The sequence below is a fragment of the Ischnura elegans genome, chromosome 11 (genome assembly GCF_921293095.1).
Source record: "Ischnura elegans chromosome 11, ioIscEleg1.1, whole genome shotgun sequence".
Taxonomy (NCBI): domain Eukaryota; kingdom Metazoa; phylum Arthropoda; class Insecta; order Odonata; family Coenagrionidae; genus Ischnura; species Ischnura elegans.
This window is the reverse complement of record NC_060256.1, coordinates 28,985,302-29,007,424: the sequence shown is the minus strand read 5'-3', so window position 1 is coordinate 29,007,424 and position 22,123 is coordinate 28,985,302. Positions and strand designations below refer to the sequence as shown.

At 37.9% G+C, this 22,123-nt stretch overlaps 1 protein-coding gene across 2 annotated transcripts in view; it reads left to right on the top strand.

Moving 5' to 3' along the window:
• LOC124167780 (beclin 1-associated autophagy-related key regulator) overlaps positions 1-22,123 on the top strand; it is a 135,600-nt gene that overhangs the window by 101,227 nt on the left and 12,250 nt on the right. Inside the window, exons 1-4 of one of the 2 annotated variants that reach the window (XM_046545797.1) lie at positions 15,024-15,076; positions 17,818-17,923; positions 18,779-18,860; positions 20,914-21,217. In XM_046545797.1, coding sequence (XP_046401753.1) covers positions 15,048-15,076; positions 17,818-17,923; positions 18,779-18,860; positions 20,914-21,217 — 521 coding nt within the window. In that variant the 5' untranslated portion in view covers positions 15,024-15,047. Of the gene's footprint in view, positions 1-15,023; positions 15,077-17,817; positions 17,924-18,778; positions 18,861-20,913; positions 21,218-22,123 lie in introns of those variants that run through there. The other variant, XM_046545796.1, reaches the window with a different exon arrangement.

Below are 22,123 nucleotides of genomic sequence, written 5' to 3'. Positions count from 1 at the left end.
ATGCAGACAAATGCAGGCACATCCTGTTAGCTATTACGTCCTGCAAATTTCGCAAAATAAAATTAAAGGATTCTTCAGTTTGATGAACCAATCACTGGTGCTAATTGTCGATATTTCCCATTTTTATTTGGTTTCCATTGGCAGTTTTGTTCCTGTAATTTTGTTTTTTATACTTAAGGGCTCTGGCTGAAATTATTTTTACATTCCTACGTGGAAAATATGTTTTATCTTTAAAACGTACATGTACAAAGTAAAAACAATTTATCTTCCAATGCCATCGAACCTTAATTACCTTCATTTTTTCATCTGAGGAGTGTCTACAAGTTGCGTTACTTCCCGGTAGTTTAACTTAGCTGCTAGCTTTCTATGAAATAGTTGGGAATGTCTGCCTTTTCACTTTAGAAGAACATGTTGAGCCACTGATATCATTGGACTTAAAATATTTTATCAGTTCTCTTAAATTATTAAAAATTTAAGTAACACTGTCACTAGAAAGTATACAATAACTGTAAAATTTAAAGTTGTTTTAAGTTTGAATACTAATGCCTTGTAACTGACCGCTGTGTAACCTAAACCAAAAATGTTATTTAAGAATTTGGAAATTGGGTGAAATTTGCTACGATTGATTTAAGCATGAATAGAATTTTCTAACTAAAGATGGGAGAATGTTGTCTACTTAATAATTTAAATTCATTTTCAAGTAGCGCGAGGCAGACATAATTAACCACCACACTGCTTATGAATGTCCATGAATTCTTTTAATAAGCAACTAAGTGTAATTCAATGTATCTTAACTCTTTTTTTCGATTGCGTAATTTTTAATCTGGGGGTGGAGTTGTTTTAATGCTTCCGCATTGTAATTGTTGGAATTGAGGCTTAAATGCCATTGTAGGGGCTTGGGTATTCACTTAAAAGTTATGTCATTATTCAGTGTTTACTTTTAAAGAAGTGATCCAACATTTTTGACTGCTTTCTGACTTAATGTCTTTCTGTCTTTATTTACTTTTCTGTGCCTTCTTGCGAATAATTTCTTACCTCAATTTTCTTTTCTTTACAGGTAAGTTCCAGAAGTCAATCCTCCCCGTTGTCCATTTTTGTGTGTAAGTACACTATGTCAGTGGCGTAACTAGGACTATGCTTTTGGGGGGGGGGGGGGGGGATAGCCTGGGGTGGCGATCCCCCAGCCCCGTTGAGGAAAATGTTTGAAAAATAGCATGCCTGGAAATACATTTCACATCATTTTCGCACTAAAAAATAACTTTTTTAGCAGACGCAGCTATTAAATGTCAAAACTAGACAATATTTTAAATATTTTTTTATTTCCCTGAGGCTTTGGAGAGGGATCTATCCCCTTGCCCCCCCCCCCCCCCATAGTTACGCCACTGTACTATGTAATGAAATAATTTTAACGAATGCCCAGTACGTCCGACTTCGATGAGGATACGTATAAAGCAAATTTCAATTCACAGGTTGGGCAAAGAGTACATACAGAAAATAACACTTACTAACCCTTTTCATATTTTAAAAATACGTACTAAAATTGTTATTATTTATTGCTATCTCTTTGGAAGATGATAGGGACCAAAACTTTATTTTGAGATAAATTTTCGTATATTTGTGTTTTGTTCTCAGCCTGGGAACTGAGATTTGTGTTTGGAAGCTTTCATTCATGTACAGACTTGTAATTAAGCAATTTTATCCTATTTTGATTTCTTTGGAGGGATTCTGAAGCAGATTTTTGTGAATTAATCGTTTTTTTTGCATAGAATAATTGGTTCACAAATAAAATAAAAAAGGTTTCAATATTAAATTTATGAACTAAAGTGAGGCATTTTCAGATAGTGATTTTCTTTTAATCTTAGCGATCGTTGGTGACAATTTCACTCGAGATTTTTTTTGCCGTAATTTATCCGATTCCAGCATTGTTTGATCTTAATTCTTACCGCTCAGGATAACGCATTAGGTTGTGAAATGCTATGTATGACCGTGGCGTTACTTGTTGGAGTAATTGCATCACGTGTGTCGTCTTAGTGCAAAATTGATGTCAGGTGCGTGTCTTCCAGGAAATGAAATGGCGAAATGACGCGACTACCCCGTTAAGGTTATGAGCTAGTGTGTTCGTTAAGGGAATTCATACTCTGACTTGATTACGAGGTTTGATCGAGAACAATAAAGCAACGCTCGTCAATTGCATTTATTATTCTTTACCGATGTCGATGTCGTAATTCTCGAGGTCTTACGACTGGCAACCTCTTCCTCCTATTGTAAAAGTACGCATTTCTGTCAGGGATTATCTTTCTTTATAACCACATAGAAAACTATTGTTTTTTTGCTTGGATAGAACAGATTCCCTAACTAGACCTGGGTGATTTATATATCTATTTATATATCTTCATCCGATTATCGCCATTGTGTTTATTACAGGAATATCTCGCGTTTATCGCGCGCAAAATATTATCACCCTTATCGGTATATCTTAAAATTATCATATTGCATTATCCAATTTGAGATATTGCCCAGCCCCACGCCCATGGCATTCCTGCCATGCCCAAGAGCGTTCGGCTGGGTACATAAACCACTTATTGTTAGAGCTGTTGCCAAGCGTGAACCTGTAATCTTTTCGTATACCATCTTCGAGTAAGGTGTATTTATGTATGCTAGTGATTCCTTATGCACTCGAGCTGGAAATAGATCAATGGCGGGAGATTTCTAAGCATGAATGGATGTGAGTAGTTTTTTCTATCGCTTTAACCCTTTCCAACCGACCCCATACGTTCGTGCGGGTTCGTTTTAAAATTTCTCCTGGTCAATTCAGATTACTTTTGTGCGTCAAACCGGACTGCAATGATCGTGTCAAGTTCCGGTCTACGCTTCTCTCTTTTTTTTGTTTCCCTCAGTGACCTACAGATGGTAGCAGGACCATGTAAACATCGGTATTTCGGGGAGCAAAAAAATGTTCAGGGTGGAAAGGGTTAAGAACAGTCTCATTTGTGTTTGGTAGGACTTAGAAACGAGATATAAGTGTGAATGTATTGAAGGTAGAGATAATGCCTTAATCATGATGAAGAAATGTTGGAAACTATTATAGGTGTTGGAAATTGTCCACTCTATCCCCATGGTTGTGAGATCTCACTCCTCGCATATGCGCATTTAATATTTTTTTAGGTAATCATGATGTGCGCGTGTGGTGAATTGCATGCTTTAAATCAGTGATTGGTCATCCCCTGTCAAACACCCTTCAGATGGCTCGTTGTGCATTATGTAGTTGTAATTATTATAGATATGTAATGCCTCGAAAAGGTTGTTATTTTATGCTCCATGTCTTGGCTCCATATTTCGATGAAAAACACCGAAATTTTCATTTATTTTTCCGGCTCTGGTGTATTTATTTTTAGATAAAGAGATGCTATTAATGAAAATTGACATCGAAGTGTCTCTACGTCAATACTTAGTCCCTTTCGATAGATTAGGGGTCCCTTCTGCAATTCACACCGTGGCTATCTGTGTCTGTGCTGATTTGTCAACCTATGAAATATATTTGCATTATAAATTTATATCTAGTGTAGATAATTCGAATATGGCACTGTTGTGTTCGATGTCGTAAATTCCATGTTATTGTTTCCCGAGGTAAGTCAGAGATATGAGGAGGAATCATAATGATACCTTATAATTCCGTTTCATGTTTTTTTTTATTTCAGAACCACCTATTACATAATCAGATGACTTGCCTTTCTTCGTCTTACATCTATAATTTATAGTTAATTTTCTCGAGAGCTGTGACCTTGTATCATTTCAATAACTCTTGGTGAATTTTCGTTCAGAAAATAAATCAGTCGGATGGTTGTCGTCCATAAGAAACCAGGGACTGCGCGTTCCAAATTACACCAGTAAAGAGCTTGGTCATACCACTGCTACTTCATCCGTCACGGTAATGACTAATTCGATTAATGCAGCGTTGGCGAAATGTGTCGTGATTGGACGTAGGTAGAAAAAAATATCGTTTCCAAATAACCTATGTCAGCATGTGGGATCCTGCTTGTGACATGTAGAGCGTTATACTGCGATTTAACGTGTCACTCAACTGCGAATGTGACATCCAAAGTTGCGTGAGGTATAAGTCACAAAATATCATTAGTGGTTGGTGTTCTTCTAGTGAGTCATTGGTATCCTATCATTGGGATAAAATTTGTTTTATTTTTTTTATCGCTTTGAAATAGGAAAAAAACTGTTAATTATCGTATTTGGTACTCCTTCTTTTTCTTCATATTTTAATTTATTTTCCTTTTTTTCTTCTTTCTTTTTCTTTCCTTCTTTATCCTTCCTCAATTAATTTCTCCAAATTCTTATACCGTGTGTGATCAATGGCACTCTGAAATGGGGGTCAGTAACCTACGGGCCCATACAACTACAACTGTAAGCTCTTTTAATACTTGGTGTGAATTAATTAGAAAAAATATTCGTACATTAATATTTTTTCGTACAAATATCTCGTTTAAATACGGACATATCCTGCAGACGTAGCCATGGTTGCTGGAGCATGCGACCCGGAGGCACGAAAAGGTTGCTGACCCCTGCTCATTTCTCTATTCCACAAGGTAATTCTGGGGCCGCCAATTCTTGAGTAAACCGGATGAGGCCCGACTGAAAAATGCATTCGCCGTTCTGTAAGGTGGAAGATGGGCGGAGACAAGGATGCCTGTAAGGTAGTGGCCCAGGGAATGCTTGTCTTTATTTCCCCCAAAATGAAAAAATAAGAAAAAAACTTAAGCACCGTTATTTGAATAAGTGAAAATAACCGAGCTCGCTGGCATTACCGCAGTATAAATTGTTATTTACTCCGTCTAGCATTATTATTCATTCATTTTTAAATTTAATATAGCATGATATTTCCTTATTTAGTACAAATTAACTCCATACTAGCTTATATTTATGTCGTCTCTGCGCGTACTTATATCCATCCTTCGTCTTAATTTATTACCTATCACTATTTGCGTTAATGTGCTATAGATAGATGCAAACGCCAAGGGTCGAAATCGTTTTCACACTTATCTGACGATTTTTCCATACGTGTCCCTACAGACGCGAGGGCATCTCGCTACCGAGGTTTAGTTCTGCATTGGGAACCAACCAATACTTAAGAGTTGCTAATAGTTGTTCTCTCAGGGGTGAAAAATGGAAGGAGGCCTTGTGGCACCCACTGAAATGATGATCTAAGTACGCCTCTGGGCGGAGAGTACTGCATCAGCCCCACAAGCGTCCATGGTCGGCCCTGAGTGCTTTACGTGACGGTCAGGGAATAATTCAAATGTCACAAAATGTCTCGGCGCTTGGAGACGGATCGCAATTCGTAATAGAATGCATCACGCGATTTGTGAACGCCCTATTTAACACGGAAAGGATGCGAATGGTAGATTCCATTCATTAGTGAATTCAATTGGATGGAATAACCTACCTTTAGAATTAGAGCTGGCAACAGTCAAATGGTAGAACTCTCGAATAGCATGAATTATGTAGCATGTGTGATAATCGATTTTTAGGAAAGGAATGGAATTTATTTCAAAAATAGATGCAAAATATAGCGAGGACTTTTCTTTCTCCATATATGAGCCAACAGACGCGATAATGTTTGAATTGATACGGAAAATTTTCCTCGTGATGCATAATAAGCCATAAAAAGTTTCATCGAGCTATATGTTAGGCTCTGAGAATCAAGAAATATCGCGTGCATTATCCTTTATAATGTTCACCAATATTAGCATGAACCATGGACGTATGCCTTCGCCTGTGCTTTGTTGTTTATCATGGTTTTAAATCTGCGGTAAATCGTAATTTAAAAAAACGATATTCTGTCTCTCTCAGCCAATGAAAAGTATACGATAGTATTTAATTCTAAGTTACTCAATTCAACCGTAAAATATATTGATAAACTTACAAGCATTATTCAGATGTAGTGTAGTGACATTGAAAATAAGTTTTCAAATGTAATGTGGGGAGACCTCTCATAGGGATTAAGGGAGACGTTAATGCGTATGAGAGGTGTGTGATTGATAGTTTATGGCTGCTGAGCAGAAAACATAGTATGAATTAGGTAGCTCCTGTGGGAAATTTCATTTATATGTATTATGTGGCTGAAAATTATTTTCATATTTCAGAAATGGTTTTCATCAATACACATTCTTTAATCGTGTCAAATACACCATCCTGGCTAAATAAATTCAACGGAGAGCCACAAACTACCAAGCTATGCTTATATAGTTAATGAATTGTTGCGTAGATTTATTTTATGATGTCTAATGCCATAAACACTCTCATCAGCCATTATTCAGATTATATTAATTGAGGAGTATCTTGAGTATGATTCGTCAAACGTGAAAAAAATATTCCAAAAACCCAGGAGCTTCATACGTTGGCCACCGCCGATGCTTTGTCGCAGACAATTCTTTTAATCGTGAGAGCCATGCTGTGCACATTTTCATTAAAAGAACAATATCGATTGTTATTATATTCATGATAGGATTTCAAATTCGTATTCTGTGATCTAAAGTGAAGAGAAAGGTGTATTCATAACATTAATGCTTTTGAGCTTTGTAAACCGTCACACAATGATCGCGGCGTCTCTTGCGATTGTCTTGGCGGGCTGTGGGCTGTCAACTCCGCATCGCAACTGCCTAGGCAGTAGAAGGAGCGGGAGGAGTTTTCCGCCCGACTGACATGGCGTCACGGAGCTACCAGCTGACCACCTGCTTGTGAAGGGGGAGGGGCGGGCGGTGTATGACGCCGTGTTTATAACTGGAGCGATGATGTGAGAGGGTTGGGTGGGGGAAAGAGGGGTGGGAATTGGAAGGGAGTCTATTTCTCCATCTTACTGTTGCTATCTCCCTTCCTTTCCGCAATTCTCCTTGAGGTAGGCGCTCGCTATAATAATAATAATAATGTATTTATTGTTCTAGGACCTAGTCCTATGTAACGTAAATTGCATGCAATTACGATGAGTCTCTGCAGTGAATTCAAAACAGGAAATACCACACAAAATTTATATATTACAATTTTTATAATTATTTATTTTTACAATACATTCTATTACATAAAATTCCTGTACATGAAGTATCTTCGTCTTTAAAAAAATATGAGTAAAAGTTAATTTTGCATTTATTTAAAGTACAGCTGTTAGTTATATCTTCGAGTATGTCATTTCATATTTTAACTGTTCGTAGGAGAGCCTAACGTCATCAATTTATCTGCGAAAGGGTCAAATTTTTCGCCGCAAATAGTTCGAAAAATAGGCGGCACATCGAGAAATTGAACTGTAAGTCCTTTCATTTTAAAGCTGCAACAGTCGGCAGTTAAAGAGATTGGTCGAATATTGGCATATGTGAATATTTACAAGGAAGAAATAACCTAAAAGCCAATTATATGGAGTCGCGGAATATTTTAGGAAATATACGTGAACAAACTATTGATAGAACTTAACGAAGCTTGGTTATGCTTTTTTTCCTACTCTTTTTTTACAACCATGAGCCAAAGTAACTTCCGCGCGAATTGTTCCGTTAACATTTGGTACACTGAAGCCATCGAGGTACTCTCATTTAGTTATTTGGGGTTACTATGGAGGTACTCAGATAGTTAGGTAGCTAAAAAGATCGGTATTATGCCTTAATGCCTGAGAAGAGAACTGACAACTTCTTAGAACCGCACTATATTTACAGGTCTAACAGATACGTTGTAAATTTGAGACTTATTTTCCGAACCATTAATCATAGAAATTCGTTTTTTTCTCAAAAAATAAAGGAATTCACTAAATACTAGGTTGAAAGTGAACCTATTTTTCAGTATTCTTGTACATTTTATCGGCTGGTTTACTAATTTCTCCCGTCGCACGCCGAGGAGGTTTTCAAGGTGATATACAGGTGAATAATGGAGATGATCAACTAAATTTACCTATCGAAAGTCAATGTCAAACCTCATATGCATACGAGCCCACCTTGAACTGTGCTTTGAACCGTCGCTAGTACCTTGCCCCGAACACCGCTATCATGCTATGTGCCTGTTTCATTATCTTCCCCTCTGCCCCCCGCCGCCCCTTTCACACCCTTCCTCTTTCTTTCCTTTTTCACTTCCCAGCCCACTTTCCGACTCCCCCTTAACCCCGAGGCTCGACGGGAAGGCAGGTGCGAGCGTCTTCTTCGTGTTCACCCGCCATCACGTCCGGATGTTGCTTCGGGAGTTCGCCATTCAAATTCGTAATTTAAAGTGATGCCCAACATTTCTTCTTGTCGGTTACTCGACTCAAAGGTGACAACTCATCTGGGTAATGTGACGGTAACTGACTGGTTGATAGAAGAATAATTTCCATGAATTTCTTAAAACTTAAAAATAAATTTAAGGTGCAAACTTTGATCAAGAAGGAGATAGAAGTGAATAAAGATGACTTTAGTAATATTTCGAAGTCTGCCGCGTGAAAGGTGGTGAAATATCCATGAGTTTCCTTGAGAAAAAATTTCCCAATAAAGTGGGAGGTACATTATCAATTTTTGTTGGAGAAAACATCATAAATCTTCCATGTGTCCATATTACCCTAAAAATTTTAACTTCATATTTGAATTCCTCCCACATTCTTTAAAGCCTGACAAAATTGACCGCTTTCGTAGCAATTATATGCATGTCTTTATTTTACTAATACTTATCCCGTCTCATACCACCACAAAAAGATTCCACCAGGTGTAAGACAGTAGGTAGTATCTGCTGACTAATTTCACAATGTGAGGGAGGAATTTGAATATAGATTGATCCATTTGACCATTGTTGGGGTTACTGAGAAGACCCACTGAGCATCAATAACTTTTTCTTTCATCAAACGATACAATGTAAAGACGTCAAGCAGCTTTTTATCTTGTTCGTTTGAAAAAAAAATCTTTCAAACCGGCGCATTATTTTGTCATCACTGGTAACTTTGGAAAAATCAATGAGAAGTCAGATTCGGCCATATCGAATGTTTATGCATATTTCTTGAAAGTTGTAAAATAATCATAACGTTATTCTTGCCGTTTTATACGCTATAGGTGCGTCATAGGAGATTTTATGTATCGTGAACTATTTGATCTTTATTTGTCTTTTTTGAAACACTAGGGATTTTTATGGGTGGATGGAGGTGTCATTTTGTTTTTTTATTTCGCTGGATTATGGCGAACTTCGCCATTGCGAGCGAGCTATCATCTAAATCTGAGATTTTATGTTCATTGAAAAAATAATGCAGTCCTTTTTTAGGTTTTCTCTATAATTTTGTCTTGACGGACCAATTCTTCCATTCATACCTAGTATTGCAAATCTAAGATCGGAATACCGCTGCCTTCCATTTCTTCGGGGGATCGGGTTGGTGTGGTGGCTAGAGTGTTGGCTTCCCACTCGGCGGGCTCGGGTTCAAATCCCGGCAGTGGCAGAGAATTTTCAGAGACTGCCCGATTCCTGCTTGAATGTTGTCTGGAGGACATTTCAAGCGCAACACTCCGTCCGTCGGATGGGACGTTAAGCCGTGGTCCCCTTGGCGCCTTTCGTTAAGAGCAGGCTAACGCCGACGCCGGGTTTCTCTCCACCCTTCCTTCCACACCCTTTCCTCATGGCGCAAATGACCTCAGCTGTCGGTCGCCTCCTCCAAATACCATACCATGCCTTCCATTTCTCCTTTCACCTGCTACTTCCATCAGTTCTTCTTCCTTGTGTCCCTCTTTATCTGCCTTAATTACTATCTCTTGTCCTTCCTCGGAGTAATTTTCCTTCTACTTTTTCTGCCATTCATAAGACACATTACGGAAGAAATATAATGTCCAGCGCCCTCCGTTTCTTATCAGCTTTTCCTATGATCCATGTTTCTATTCCGTAGAGTGACAGTACCCCAAAAACTTTTTCACTTATTATTCCCTTATCTCCGTATTAATGCTCTTAGATCAGAGTAGCGGCCTTAATGTCATGAATGACGTCGTAGCTTGTGATACATGACACTCGATGTCTTCCCTCCATTGTTCTTCCATCCCAGGTAATGTGATACTTGGGCATTATAGGCCAAAGTAACAACCAAATAGTTTATTTTTATTAATAATGTTATACTTTATCATTATTATGTGGAATATGTTAAAATAAGTTGTTATAGGAAAATGTTTTAGAAAAGTGATATGTTTGATTGCGGTTCATTTTTTGTTCCTTGTGTATTTCTTTGACCCTGAACACTTTTTTGTATGTTAAAATTTGCTTTTTTTTAAGCTTGATAAAATTTTTGTATGCGAGCCCCGTCGACAGGCTTGCACAAATATTAATGCCCAGAGTGTCTTCTTAGTCCCGTGCAGTGTTAATGTCTCACCGGAAGTAACTTTGATGATTCATTAGTTAATTGTAAATAAATCGGACCTAGGTTGAACACCCTTATGGCGTCTAGCTCATGAATTTTTCGAAGCCCCTCGACGTCATGGCCTTAACTAAACACGACCTATGGTCTCACCCCCGCAGCGAATTCTCGGGTGGGTTAGAATCGTCCCCTTATATTCTGGAGCACCTGCGACATGGGGCGTGACACACGCGAACCGAGGCGTGACGCCGACGGCCGCCCATTCCGACGACACTAACGCCGCCACTACAATCACGCCACCGCTGACGAACGAGCCGAGCGTGTCGCCTCGTGACACGAGTCACCCAACCTTTACAACGTCCACCTGTGACTGCATGGGGGCGAGGAATTGACCCCTGCAAATTCACTGACGGGAGACTCGCTGCACGCAGGATTTTCCTCTGGGGGAACTCAACTATAAGAATCCTGTCCCAATATTTCACGCTAATCCTGTTGAATTCTGTATGCAGTTGCCTGAGGGGTGACTTCGTCGAATGTAATAAACATTGTGATGGAAAAGCTAAGGCTTGCTCTTTGAACGTTATCATCAGGTACAAAACACTACGGTAACACACACATGCATGTAATAGGGTTTTGTTCCTGATGATCGCAGTCTACGTCAAAACCATGGTCGTACAAATAAATTAAAATGGAACTACCAAGCCTTGTTATTCCATCGCTCTGATCTAGTATGATTTGAGCTATTAAAAAAAACTGTTTCGCGTAAAAAATACGTCTAATTTGAACTGATTTGTTATTTATTTTTTTGCACCAAAACTATAATGATAATTATATGTTGTGTATCTGTGAAATACTGATTTGATTTTTGTTTTTTTCATATAGTTTTGAAATTTAAGAAGAAATGAGCCTAGGAATTATGTTGCGGCTGAAAGTGCGTCCCAGTAGTCATCCACCCACTTACGTGGGAATTACTTTAACTTTTTATTCAAACAATATAATTTTTGTAATTTTAATAAGTATATTTTACTTTATTTAGGATTTAATATAACTCCGTTTAAATTTAGAATAGCCTTCTTTATTTGAGCAATTATTCCGTATATTTTGAAAGTTAAGTACGGTGCTTTTGTTGGAAAATGTGGGTTATTTATTGTGCGCTGAAGAAATTCTGTTTCTATATGGTTCGATGTTTGTAAATTTTGCAGTTGTCCTTTATTCCTTCTTTATATTTTCCTACTGCATTTCCTTTGGCTCTAGTGTGTGAAAAGATGTTTCGTCGTTTGCTTAAGTCCTTTGAATTTGCGATTGATATGATTTCTTCAAATCTGACTGACCTAATCGATTAGATGATGTCATTTTATCATATAGCTCGCAATTGCAATTATATAAATTCGATGGCCTAATAAAGTATCCCTCGTATGGGAACTGTATTAAAAGCTGATTTCTTTTTACAAAATCATTTTTTGTAGCATCTTTGCAGTTAGGACATTTTTATGATAATATTTGCTAATTACCGTCCTACTGCGCGGACGTTATTTTTTGTGGTAGTTATTTTCTAATTTCAGCTCATAAAATATGTTGAAGTCGTCAATATTTCGGAAAAGGATTTTTTATTTCCTCCTTAACTATCTTTACCTCCGTATTCTATTGTACCGTCGCATTAACTTCGGATATTGTTATTTAGCATTCAAATTCGTAATTAAACCTTTAAACCATAATCCTTTTTCATAACGTGATTTAGCCTTTGTTGCGTATGGGCTTAAAAGCTGTGATTCCTATTCCACAGAAGGATTCACCAGATTCACCATATGCATACGAAGCTTATCGTTAGGGATGTCCAACTTCACCAGCTGAGAGTAAGCACGTGGAAGACAATAATAATTTCTTACTCCGCACTTGCTTCCTTAATTCTTCCATCCTTCGAGAGATACCATTCGTATACAGCTTCTGCTCAGCCCGGACTACCCCGTGCGGTTGAAGTGACGACTTAACACATCCAAGTCTTATCTTTGATTCTTGCCTCTCCGCGTTCTTCACTGCTTGAAAAGCGTTATATAACCATTTTAACATGATGCCTGCAGTATGTCACGTACATAAAGTGCATGAAAGTGTGATCACTCTTTGAGTGGAGGAATACTAGAGAAAATGAGCTTTAATTCGCCATTTTCACTACTAATATACTTCCTTAATTATTCCTTCCTTTGAGAGATACCTTTCGTAAACTGCTTCTTTTCGACCATGGCCACCCCATATGGTGAATTGCGTGTTTTTTTCAGTTTGTGGTAATGCATACACGTTGGTCCTCACGGGCACGTAGCCAGGCTTTGTGGGCTTCCTTACCCACCCCTCTGCCCCCGCCTCTAATTTGTTGGGCTCCTTGCGTCGACTGCCCGCGTTGCATCTGTTCAGGAGGCCAATAGCCCTAGGGCTTCCTTTCAATCCGTTTATCGATTCATTCAGGTTTTGCATTTCATAATGCCTCACACCAAATCAATATGAAGAAACATTTCGATAATGCTAGCCCAAGAGCGTAAAATTTTATCGAGAAATCGGGGGTTAAAGGTACTCTCGTGGGGACCGCCGATGGTCAGCCCCTCTAATTAGGGTTCAGCCTCAACTCCGAGCCTAATCCGTCCCTTTCCGGACCAAAGCTCGCAAGGGACGGACCCAACACTGGGTGGGCCCCCACCCATCTGGGCCTTGTGTGATACAATTTTCATTTTAAAGTTCGTCTATTGTTTTCAAAAATTTTATTTCATTAATCGTCTTCTTGTTCGCACCACAGATACGGGCGTTTTCTGATCGTCTTTTCTGCGATGCGATTTTTCTGCGATGATCTGGCGGATTTCGGGAACAAACGCAATGTAGAAGGACCCATATTAACTTCGTCCGTTTCGGTAAAAACCGTCGATCATTATAAACGTCGGCACGGTCGGCACCATGGTCCAGGACCATGGTCGGCACTGCGTAAACAAAACGTGATTTCGCCCACTGCGCAATGGTTACGGCGAGTTTGGTGATTCTTAACGTCGAATGACTCACTCCGTTTCAGCGAATGTCGTAGACTATACTTAACTGGAATTTTACTTCCGGTACCGACTTGTGGCATGACAAGTAGCATTTTTGAGTGTTTATTATCCTTGCTAGTATACTTCTATCTACTCTCATATGAAGTGCATGGTGGTAGATTAAACGGAGCCTAGTAATTGATGGATAGCAAAGTATTATGGACGGATAAAAGAATCAGCGTCTTTGCGAGTATCGCTGATTAATTTGTTATCGAATATTGCCGGAAATTTACTTCCTTTGAAATTCTTGTTTTTATTAGAATTCTTGACTTGCGTAATCTTTCGAATAGATGGTTATGATTCACCTTTCTTACCGATACTAAAATAAGCTGTTTCCGCATTTTCAATTTAAGTGATAAACGAATGACTGGCTTTTTATTTATTTTTTTCTACCAGTAAAAGTGGGTAACGTCCATGTATTCATCGTTTAAAGAAGTGTGAAATCCGGGATGATCAAAGCTGATCCAAATAGTATTTGGCGTAAGGGTTGATTTTTGCTTTGTTTTGGACATATACCTTTAAATGATTTCGTGATATTATTACAGTTTCATTGTAGGTAGATTGACGTCATCTTTTCTTCAAGATGACGTCGCATCAATTTTATTTATCATCCCCGTCTGTCTTCACTCCCTCAGCGAATTTACCACTCACGGTTAGTTTGGTGTTAGACACGTCATCATCGTAAGAAGTCATAAATCCTAGGTTTGGTATTTCGCAGCTCTCCACTAAATTTTCCTATCAGCTCATCTTTTAACACTCCCACAATTCTTCCTTTGCTGGTTTTCCCTTCCAGTTTTCCCTAGACGATTGTCTTCATGAGACCGTCATCTCTCATGTGGGCGGTTAAATTGTCGCGTCTTCTTCCTAAAATTTTCGGAAGACTTCTCTCCTTCTCATCTTAAGACTTCAACGTCATTCACGTAGTTTATACTTTTGATCATCATAAGCACTACGTGTTCAATATCCATTTATGAGTTGGCACAAAATTTTATTTTTGGAATGGTAACGTTAATGTGTCTGAAATATAAAATAAAATGTTGGGGGAATTTCGAGGTGGAGTATTTGAGAAAAGCTAATGAACAATATTTTTAACATTTAAGTATAATAAAAATAGGAATTTTTGCACTTATAATGTCTTACGCTAAGTCTTCGCTTTAAATTATACCATAAATCACGGCTCTAAGACTATTCGGTGGCGAAATATGAGGAGTTATACAAGTCGAAGCACTTTTTTTGCAAAAATTCGAAAAAAAATAAAATGCGCATGAAACGCATAATCTTTTTTGTAAAATGGATCTCGGGATATTTAGTTTAAAGTGAATATGGGCCCATACAGAAATTTTCATCGAAATCTACGACCCTAGGGGACAAACGTTTTGAATTGTGATGGAGTGACCCAATATAATATTGTGGGACGCATTCGTTTTCCGCGCTATGCTAATCTAATCTACATCCGATTTGGCGTCCGCCGTAATAGTTTTCGACTTCGTCCTCAGATTGTTTGAACGAATTTGATTGCTTGCCGTCCTTATCTTATTTTACGAGTTAGCGTAGGCGTTCTCTTGTTTTCGCAACTGTTTAATTAGTCACGTAATGACCTCCTAGTGGACGGCAAGTGATATTCCTACTTCCCCGCTGTATTTACCATGGACAAGAGGAGTGCCCAGAGATTTTTGTGAGTCATCTCTACTGAAGATTTGACTTATGCCCCTTTCCAGAAAGCCATCTCTACTGAAATTTTGACTTATGCCCTTTCCAGAAAGCCACGTATACTTCATTATAATTTTAACTTTTCCTCGAGAAGAAAAGACATTCCTACAAAAGAAATTTTGGAACCATGCTTCGATAAAATGTTATGTTCATACCGGTGGGGGGGGGGGGGGGTGCCACCGGCCACCTTAAATTGTCTACCCTCGTATTTTTGGTCGGTTTTCGATCACTGACTCAGTACTTCAACACGAATGTTCGTTTGTGTGGTTGAGGGAAGAGCCCACCCCTAAGTAAGCCACTGGGGTGAAATTCGCACATTCAGGGTAGGGAACTCATTTCCTTTCCCTCGGTTATATCAGACCTAGAGGATTTTTGCTTGGCGTGTTAAAACTTCCCGGGATTTGAACGAGTAGCCCTCCAGTCACTGATCTACCTACCATACTGCTAGCTGCCCCCTTAGAATCAAGGCCATAGATATACTATTTTTTCTGTGGGGAGAAGGGGTTTCTTGGATGGTCACATGTAATGAATTGGATGGATGAGGCAGATAGTTTGTGGAGATCCATTATGAGATATGACGTGAAACACTTTGCACTTTCCACGTAAAAATTTATTAAACTACAGTCGACATGTTTTGCTGCAACCATTTCTTGGTTTAGTCTTGATAATGCAGCAGTGCAGCGAAACATGTCGACTGTAGTTAAATAAATTTTTATGTGGAAAGTGCAAAGTGTTTCACTTCATATCTGGTCAAATGTATTTCAGGTGAGCTGTGGTTTATTTTCAGGAGGTAACCCAATGACTGTATGTCCCAAAAATTTCGAATGATTAAGCAAGACAAGAATTCTAATAAAAACAAGACTTTCAAAGGAGGGGTATTAAACTCCTTGACTGTCGCCCATTTGATCTAGGTCTACTTAGAATTGAATATCTTATTACGAGTTTTTATGTATGTAGAGGTGTAAGCCATTGCTTTTTGTTGGATGAAGCATGGATGGAGAATCTTTTTAAAGTTTTAGATTACATTTAAGAAATTTTATGAAGATGACATTTCCTTAGATTATTTGTGAAACCACTGCAACCAGATATGTAGCCGAGGGGAAGGGGATTTCCAAAGTACAACCCACCCCTTGAGCCTTTAAAAGAGCCACCAAAAACGAGTAAGATGGCCTCAATAAATAAAGCGATAATGTATGTACTGTTTTTGAGTCCCAAAAATCATGTTCTCAGCATCAAAAATCCCAAAATTTTCCAGGGGAGGACCCCCAGACCCTCTTTGCCCTGAGGTGTTTTCAATACACCCCTTAAGGGCCCAGGGATCTCTGGTAACCCCCCCCCCCCCCCCCCTCATTTCAAAATCCTGGCTATGCCACTGACTGTTACCTTTGGTAACAGCATAAAATAATTACTTCTCCAATTTATCTATGTATAAAACATTACATTATCCTTCTGCACTCAATTGTTACTTATGGTTTAGGTTTCTTCCTCTACATTGATTGTAATTTGAAATTAAATCTTCTTCTTGCTTTGTGATCTCCCCACAAAAATTCTCAGGACCTGATTAATGGGCTAGAGGGGTCCCAGTGCAGGATCCACACCCACCCTCTCCCAGGAGGCTTTGCCCCCCAAAAAATTTGATGAACTGAAATCGTGGTTGCCATACTCAACACAGCACTGGCAACTGTACACCTGATGCTTGGCCATAGTACAGTGGTATGGTCCCTTTGGCCATATTCACTCTACTATGTTTGAAAGCCATTAGCACATACTAGTAGAGTTGGTGATCCTGGGGTGGTCTATTGTCCCTCATTAGCTAATTCCCTGACTATGCTTTTGCCCTAAACATATATGGTATACCAACCCTATACTTCCTCACCCCTCGATCCATCAGAATTGGCTGTGCCTCCATATTTTTTTTTAATATTTAATATTATCATTGAAAAAAAATTATGAAGTATGAATATTTACTGTGATGTCTGCAAATTAATTGAAGAAAGAAAACTCTGTTATGGAAATGCCAAGGACCTAGCCCTCCTACATTATCGTGGCCTTTAAGCAAAAAGCTCGTTCACCCTTTTTCCCAAGTGCAAGCTAGCTTATATTATATATCAACTTCATTTCAAATTATCAATATATGTGTCTTAAAACGGTGTTGTGTGCAATAGTTCTGTTTTAGGTGTATTTTTCAGTTTTTTTAAGTCCTGATATGAAATTGTGTCAACTCTACCTTTTATTTTGTGGATTGAGTCAGACAAGTACCATTTAATGTAGATGTAATCACAATAAATAAAGTTTTTCAAATAATTGAGTCATCTTTCTTGGAGGTTGGTTTCTTGAGTTTGCAATCCAATGGCAGAAATCATTAATTCCTTAAATCCCAGGATACCCAAAAAGGTTAATTGCTAGAACATGCTTTTTAGGGATCCCTAATCATTTATGTGTTACTTAGGAGAAAAAGAGGCACATGACATAGTGTCCTTTAAGGTATTGCCTGTAGTAATCAATGTGAAAAATTGATTGCACTTGTATTTTTTTAGTTTATCCTGGAGTTAGGTTAATTTGTCAACATTCGTTCACTATCTTCATATTTATCTCAATCTTACCGCAAGTCGTATTATTTGATTTTCAATTACCCTTGCTGTACCCCTGGGGAATCTACCATCACTCCTCTATAAATTTGTACTCATTGATTCTCTCCATTTTTAGGTTTGCTGAGAAGCAGCTACGCTTGTGTCGCCTGAAAAAAGAAAGGCTCCGAGTCCAGGAGCTGTGTGAAACAAGGATAAGGCGGAAACTAGAGGCAGATCATGTAGTGAGTGATCTATTTCATTTTTCACCTTTTTTATTTTGAATAAAGTATGAATTTTTTTCTACAAATTTTGAATCTTCGACTAAGAAAGTTAGTCATATTTATTTATCCATCCTGTGTCATCATATTGGGCTTGTTCTGGAAGATTTTCTAATGAGGACTGGGTGTGGTTTTATGGGAGACTCGAGTCTTGGATCAAATTGATTGGGATCTGTAGACCCTCATCTGAAGCCTTTTTATCATGTTTAAATATTCATCCAATCGGCTTTAGCCCCCTAGTCACTCTTGGAGCATGTCATTACATTGTAATGTTAGTTTGATGTCCTTTTTTGTTGTTTAATAACATTACATAATCATTCATTTTTATATGAAATCTCAGTTCTCTTCTGCAGAATATTTATTTGTGCATTTATTTTATAGCATAATGGCAAAACTAATACTTCTTCACACCGGCTAAAAATTTCCCTTCCCTGTTGCAAAATCGCCATCCCCTGATGATTCAGCTTATTTTTTCTTGTCTTCTTCTATTTCCATTATTATATACGCCTGGGATCTCTTCTTTACCCATTATTTGAACAACATAATAATTTAAATTTTACAATCTGGTTTAGTGCATTATGACATTAAGCCCTTAAAAATTAAATGAAAATACTTGATGGTGGCAGCTATGATTTTGTGAAAATCAGTAGCAATGAGAAATGAAAGACGTATCAACTGAGTATCATTTCTTCATGTTTTTGTTATTTTTTCATTTCTCATTTAGTGAAATGAATTTTTATCATTGAAAATAGTTATTTTTGCGTCTATTAGTTTCTTTCAGTCATTACATCTAAAAGTATTGTTCATACTATTTTCCAGCTTATTGAAATGCAAGCATGCCAAGAGAGAATTCGTCTTCTTAAGCTGCTTATACAAGAAAAAAGAGATTTTATTTTGAAAGGTAAGAAAGATGGCCACTTTTTCACTCTGCATACCCTCTATGGATGGATTTTTTTTATGATCCATGTGGTGTAATGTCTCAAAACATGGTTTAAGTAGTATGCAAAGTGTGTTAGCTTTTAAGATCACCTTATGTATTGTAACATTTCAATCTTGCATACAGTCGAACGGAGCCTATGCATTCTACTCTTTGTCAAATCCTTCACTTCTTGATAGTTGAATAAATAGTAACACCAAAGGAAGAAATAGGTTGCAAATAAATCATTTGACTTGAACAGGATTCAAACCTAGATTTCTTTATTTCTCAGAATTGAAGTTTTGTTTTTCTCCATTAATTTATCATATCTCTTTTTTTATTTTTGAATGAAGAAATTCAGAAAAAAATGTCTAGCCTCTTATTTTTAGAAATGGATAGGCTTATTGTTAGGTATAAGAAAATTTGATTTTGTTTGTCTAATAATTTTGATGTGTACATATTTACAAATGCTCAAAATTTGTATTATTACTTTTGATTTATGTGCTTTAGGTGTTAAGGAGAGTAGAATTCATAAAATATAACATGTTATTATTATAAGTGAGTATTTTAATCAGCATAATATAGTTGGGGCTCACTTGATGTTCAAGAGGATGGAATATATTTCTGGGTTGTAGAGCAAAAGGAAGAAATAGATTTGCAAATTAGAATTATCGTGGTGTGGAAAAAAGCCTTCTTGATTGAAGGATGGACCTACCTGTTTGAGAAAAGTAAATATGTATGATTGCATGAATTTGTGACAAGTGCTCTACCACCTTAACTATCAAGGCTTCTTCGTCATCATCTGAGTTTTTTTAGCTTTAAGGGATATGATGATTTATGCTTTCTGCTACTAGGCAGCATGTTTGTGAGCATAGCACAGTTCCAAGGCCTAGAACTTTGGATACTATGACATTAACCATAGATATTGTTTTAAGAAATAGCCATGGTCTAGCCAGTGGCCTACCTTTATGGAGTCACCTTCAAGTGTGCTGAAAATGTGAAAATTCCAAAGAGGAATCATTATTTGCTTTTCCTAGGATTTGAATCTGGATCTCTTGAACTGGTGCTATAATTCTTGAAAATGTAGACATTTTTATGTTCAGTTATTTTATGTTCAGTACATATATAGTTCAGAGCTTTGTTTATCTAACCTAATTGAGATTAAAGGCTAAATGGATAATGAAAAGAGATTAATATAATCCAAATATATAAACTATCCATCAATGATCATGTTTTTGAAATTTTTACTTTGTTCATGATGTTGTTTTGTACTTCTCCCAAAAAATTACATGGTTAATGATCATGAATTGCTCAGCTTTTGTACCTTGAACTAAAAGTTTAATGTGCCACAATGCGGGTGGACCAATACCTTTCAACTTTGTTTATGTATCATACACTGTCTGACAATTCATATTTTCCACTTATTCCTTTGAAAAATTAACTTTTTTGTGGTGGGAATGGTTAGAATAGGGAAAGTAGAGTAAGGTAAAATGGGAGAGCTTGGGGAGACTGGTCAAGGAAATGACTAGTGATGGTTTAAAAAACATAATATGGGCTGGAGATGTATAATATATTTTGATGTGACAAAACTTTGATCAGTTACATATTAATTAGCTAGCTGGCAAAATGGCTCATAGCACTTTTAGCCCAAGTTGCTTATTAACGATTTGTTCTTTCGGATGTACTATCCTCTGAAGCATTTTAAAAACTTTTACCATTTTTAGATTTTGATTTGTAAAAATAATGGTGGTGTTTCTTATCTTGAGATGTCATTAAACCCCTCCTGGCTTGTACATGTTGTTTGCACATAATAAAGAGATAGTGAAGGTCTAAAACTGTTTTTTCTTCCATGAATCAGAGATATTTGTTATCCATCCATTTGAATATTCCATCCAGAGTTATGTACAATTCTGGCCTCCTGGCTTTCAATGCAGTCTAACTTTTCTGTACTATGGGGACTCCCTGCATATCAGCTCACATTACCAAAATATGTGTGGATTTCAATTTTAGGTATTAATTGCATAACTATACCCCTTAGGCACGGTGGAGGCACTGGCCCTGCAAGAAGCAAATGGCCGCAAGCACTCGCGGCTGCAGATGGACCGTGTCAAAGTGCAGCGAAGGGAGAGGTGCGTGGGTGAGCTGGTGCGCAGGGCAGAGCGACAGCGCAAGAGGGTGGAAGAGATGCAGGCCCGCCTCAAAGGATTGGTGCGTTGCAGCGTCCAGCAGCTGGTGCGCTACGTCTTCCCCCTGTCTGAGGAGAGGGTCCCTCCGGAGTCGCCCAAAAGCAGCCCTCCCCCCTCGTCACCACCACCACCATCGACCGGATTGGTCCCATCCAGGTAAGAGCTCATTCAGGGTCGAGGAAAATGGTGTTATATCAGTACATCCTGAAACAACGGAGTGCATACCAGTCAGGGAAATTACATTATAAATGGAGAAAGGGCCCAATTCAATAGGGCCAAACTCTTTTTATCAGTCTTGCCATGTCCCATTCCCCGGCATATAAATAAACCTCTTTCTCTACCTCCCTTTCCTCATGTCTCATATTTGTGTTCTTTCCTATTTTTAACCTGTCATCCTTGTTTTGATTGTTTATGTTTATATTTTATACTTATTACTGCATCATTGTAAATTGGTAGAAATGTTGTGTGAATAAATTATGGTCAGGGAAAAACTCAAAAGAGAAAGCAAAATGATGAAAATTGTGGTTGAGCATAAGTGGTCTTTTCCTTGTTCAGGTGATATTTTGTTACTATCCTTAATAGGTGACATAGGATAGTGCCTAATTAGCACTTCCTGAATTTAATATTACTACTCAACTTTATTTCACAGTATACAAAGCTGCATTTTTCATTTAACCTCCAGGTGTGACTGTTTGGCCATTCATGTAAAGTAAGGGAAATTTTTAAATTTCAGAATGAAAATCTGGAAAAGTCAGGGAAATAAAGATAGAAAGTTGGTATTAACCCTGTAAAATGGTTTAATGTAAAATCAATGTATTTCTGATGGCAGTTTTACCATCTTTCTTTCAATTGATAGCTCAGTGGTTCTTTCGGCTCTCTTGATCGTGGAAAATGTTCCCTAACTTTTTCCTTATTTGTAAACAGGACAATAAAACTATTTTTGGGACCTAAGTAGATTTAAATTGATTGATGCCCACGTGGCAATAGACAAGAAGATCTTCGAAACATTGGCAGGCATTAATAATGTGACAACGTTGAGTGGGTATCCTAGCTCATTGGCCC